Here is a 4489-nt window from a genome sequence, read left to right as displayed (position 1 = left end):
CACGCAACTCGATCGTTCAACATAGTTTGACGTTTGGTGCAAGCGGTACATAATAACCGCGCTGCACTTCGCGTTGCTCGACGTGATTGCGGGTTGCAGTTGCACGACAGGTTGCGATCAGAGACCTTACACTTTGCAGGTGTGACTTTTTGCACAGTGATTTGTTGGTTAATTGGAGAATTTCGAGGTGAACTTGGACGAGCGCTGTAGGCCGATGTTGGGCGTATTCTGGGTAGAATTTATCACTTCGGGAAGATTCTTGAGCTTCTCTAACCTAATTTGAAAATTTGAAAAAAGATTCATGTAAATTACGAATACGTAAATTTCTCGATTAGGTTCTAATCACACTGAGAAACTTCTGAATGTTTTCGCGTTAACTTAACGTGCGTAGAATTTTTGTTAAGTCACTTTCAGGGAATTGAAGAGTTTGGTTATTCGGCGGCAATCAAAAAAGGACGTGACCCAATAATTCCCAAATAATTCGCGTCGCTTGTCAGTGTATACGGGGCTTAACGTGTACACTCGGGTGACGTTGGTGCTCGAGCGTCGCGGCATCAAAAGCGTTAGGTCGCGTTCCCACACGTAGAACACGCCACGCGCAGAGTGTACTCCAGGAAGACGAGCGGCCATTTTGGGCGAAAACCTGCGGTGGAACGCGCCGCGCGTTTCTCTCAATGCCTGACAGAGTTGGCCCAACCTTTATCACGAATAACGGTGTATCTCAAAGATAACGAATAAACTGGCAGCATTTATTCGACAATAACAAACGACAATTTTATTCGAAGAGAAATTATATCTCCTTATATATTTTTTTACATAGAAATTTTTTTCAAATTCTCGAGCGAATAATGCCCCAAGTTCGTTGCTTGGCGGTGTGCTCGCGGACGGTTTGTCCGCCTCTTCCGAGCGCCCATTAAAAGCGACCGTTTCGAGTGCTTCGAGCATGTTCCGCGCGGCGCGTTGCACGTCTGTGTGCGCGAACAGTCTTACACGCGCGCATGTTACGGACTGAAGAGCGAGCAGGGCGCGGCGAACAGCCAGTACACGTCTACCTCCGACGGAAGAAGGAACGAATTTCTCCTACATTTCGCTTGTATTTTCCCCTGGAATTTTCTTGCACGCGTTTAACCGAACCTCCTTTTGCCGTCTTGGTAATCGTCGGTGAAAAAAGAAAAAGGAGAAAAGAAAGTCATGGATTGGACGAGAGATATGGGATTCGCGCTCGTCAACGTGTACAAGAAAAAGGAGGTTCTTTGGAACCCGCAACACTGCGAGTACCATCAAAAGAACAAACGAAACGATAGCTGGCAAGAAGTGGCCGATGAACTGTCGGCCATTATCCAGAAACCAGTGCCCGCTTTAGAATGCAAGAGAAAGATGGACACCTTTCTTTCCTCGTTTCGAAGGGAAAGGGTGAAGAAAAGGAAGATTAGTGAAACGACAGAGGGAGGTACGTCGGACGGATTTAATCTCCGCTAGAGGGAGTGATGTTTGTCACGTGCATTGGAAACCGGGTCGTTTGGGACTTAGGCATTTGCCTATCTACTTTCTCTCCTTTCTTCCATTTTTTCGGGAGATTCGTAGTTTTTTTTGACGAGGGTTGAGAAACGAGTTAAGTTCGAGACTTTTTTCTTGCAATTAGTACGGTTTGTTAGGTTAGGTTAGATAGCGGTTTATTGAAATAAGGAACGTTGTGATTAAATAGATGGGCGAGACACTCACGAGCGATAGTGTATATTTGCTTGTTGATAAAGAACTTCCTAGCCTGTTGATAAAGAACTTGCCAGACTGTTTCTTCATTTTCTTTTCTCCTGCAACCTAACCTCTACCTTTATTTGTATGTTAATTGCACAGGGTGTCTCTTTTAACTAGACACGGTGAACTACTTTGAAAGTTACTGACGCTATCGAAAAAATGTACAACTGTTAATTGATGTGATAAGAGATGTAACGAGGTGTAAATACTTCTTTGGCAGGTTCAATAGAGTAGTCTGGTAATTATTAGCTTCACAGTCAGGTAGGGTTTACCTGACCGGAAGTGTTCGACAGGTGTTGATTCCTCCAATCTTCCACAAATCGAAATTACTTCGTGTGACATATCGTTGAATTCGTCTCGACAAACACTATCATATTATTCAAAAAAAATTAGGGTTACGTTCAAAAAAAATAATCTTCACCCAGAAATTTCTCCCGGGTACTTTTCTTCTTTTTCCTCACTTCAGTTTCTTCTCAGTTAAAAGAGACACCCTGTATGCATTCGTTCGACTTTTTCTCTAACACGTTCGCTGCCACGGGCGCAGCATGTGCGGTCCAGAATTCGTGCAAGCGTGCACAGATTGTGTTGGTGGGTCACATCAAAAGTCGATGCCGCCACTGTGCGTTGGACGACTGCCCCACGAATCCTCCGTTTAAATACGCGGTGTGTGTGTGTGTGTGTGTACGCCTAACTAAACGCTACGAATTTGCGAAGAGAAACGAGAGTCTGTTAAAATCATTTTCATCGAGATGCATACATGTTCGTGAGAGAATCGTGCTTGTGCAAACGAGGTGTGTCGAATATCGCGTACTTAGCTACAACTCCCGCTTCGTTCACTCGAAACCCGGTATGCATCTGTGAAATTTTATTCTTCGGTCCGTTCGTTCCCTCGCCTCGATGTGCAAAAATAAAATCTTAAAAATGCATTTCTGCCGCTGCAACATTTCGCTGAAGAACGCACTCGAAAGTCTCGAACAGGATCGACTTTAATGGGAGACGTGCACGAAGGTGTGCAACATGCGGCGAACGGCGGTTCGCTGTTGAAAACAGCATGAAAGAAATCGTGCAAAGAGAAAAGTACACGTTTTTCTGTATTGGATCTCTGTTTTCGAACGGATACGAATGTAGTTTTTATTGGTCGTATACGTGCGTTTAAAGCGACAAATTTAATTATTTTCGCTGTTAGTGGACCTATCAATTTTCTTTTTGTCAGAGAATATGGTTTTAAGTGATTTTTAAAATGATGACCTTTGATAATTCTTTCTGCAGAAGATTCCCAATTAAGCTTGTCAATCCATCAAATTCCTCTTGTGCAAATAAAAGATAAAGGCGTTTAAAATGATTCCTACCTTTATAAATACTATATTCACGTCTCACTTCGAGCCCCGTTTCATTAATTATTTTACCGAATAACCTGGTTTCCAGTGATCGAAAATAGAAATTATATTCCACTTTATCGATCATTTAGCGTATTCACGTACATGCAGTTATTCTTAAAGTCCAAGTTTAATGTATCAGAGAGTTAGCGCATTTAATAATTTTCTGTCTAGACAGCGATAGATCACACGGAGCCACGTGGTTCCTTTTCGACGCATTGTCATTTCTTATCGATAAAGAAGTCATCCGTCGACCTCCAAAAAATCCTGTAAGTACTCAGAGGTACATTCGTGAATACCGATTATTTGATCTCGAATTCCTGGAATCGATCGATGGATATTCGATGGAGTCTTTCAAATATTGGTCTCGAATTTCTGGAACGTAGTACAGATTTTTCAATCGATCGACGACACTCCCTGCGGTTTAAACCGATTAATGAAATACAGTCACGTTTACGTAGGTTTCTAATCGAGACGAACCGAACGCGAATCCTCCGTTGTCTAAAGTAAGCGGAAGCAAGCAATCGGAGGACGATCGAACGGAAAAACTCCTGAAATCAGTGAAAACACCAAACGAAGACGAATGTTACAGCTACGGCATGTTCGTGGCGAATAAGTTGAAACGTTACTCAGCTCATACTCGAAGTGCCGTACAACACGCGATGAGCAATATACTTTATAACGCTGACATGGGCCATTATAATCAGTCCAGTTCTGTATCGGTGAACACACAAACCGAACCGAACCCAATGGAGTGCATTTGGTTGCAACAGGACGAGAACGAGTTTAAAAATGAAGCAATTAGCGACGTGGAGAACGAGGGCGAAATATTTAATTAGCCCACCGTAGGATTTGATTATTCGCCGAGGATGAATCGTGCTCGTTGCAACGACCAAATTTCACTGTTTGTTAAACGAGCAGTTGAAACTGTGAATCGTTTTATTTTGCACATAGACGTGTGAGAGTTTGCGAAGAATTTGAAAAATTCTGAATTTTCTTGCTGATCGAGATTTTATATTCTGTATAGATAGGTATAAGTAAGAACTGAATTAGCGTATAAATGACATAAGTTGTAATATTAAGGTTCTTAATATAAGGTTTTATACCTGTTGTAGATGTAAATTAACTTTTAACGAAACATTGTGCAGGAGATATTAAATACTTAACTTCTTTGTTGTAACCAAAATGGACGTTGGTAACACTTTAATACGGATTTAAGGTTGAACAATCGCAATGAAGGACGGCGGAGGAGTGCCGCAGGAAACTGTCACTGTTGTATCCTGTTAAAGCTAACAATTGATTAATGAACTTTTCGTAAATGCTGCGTAGTCTTTATCGAGGAGGAAGTTTTGCTATTA

General features: G+C 42.1%; 1 protein-coding gene across 1 annotated transcript; it reads left to right on the top strand.

The window, feature by feature from the left end:
• Positions 1–1191: 1191 nt before the first annotated feature.
• LOC108577600 lies at positions 1192–3970 on the top strand. Its single transcript, XM_017940781.1, has 3 exons — positions 1192–1450; positions 3306–3400; positions 3593–3970. The coding sequence occupies exons 1-3, from the start codon at positions 1192–1194 to the stop codon at positions 3968–3970; spliced, it is 732 nt and encodes a 243-aa protein (XP_017796270.1).
• The last annotated feature ends 519 nt before the right edge of the window (positions 3971–4489 follow it).

Source organism: Habropoda laboriosa, unplaced genomic scaffold (assembly GCF_001263275.1).
Source record: "Habropoda laboriosa isolate 0110345459 unplaced genomic scaffold, ASM126327v1 scaffold578, whole genome shotgun sequence".
Taxonomy (NCBI): Eukaryota; Metazoa; Arthropoda; class Insecta; order Hymenoptera; family Apidae; genus Habropoda; species Habropoda laboriosa.
This window is presented reverse-complemented; position numbering and strand designations above follow the sequence as displayed.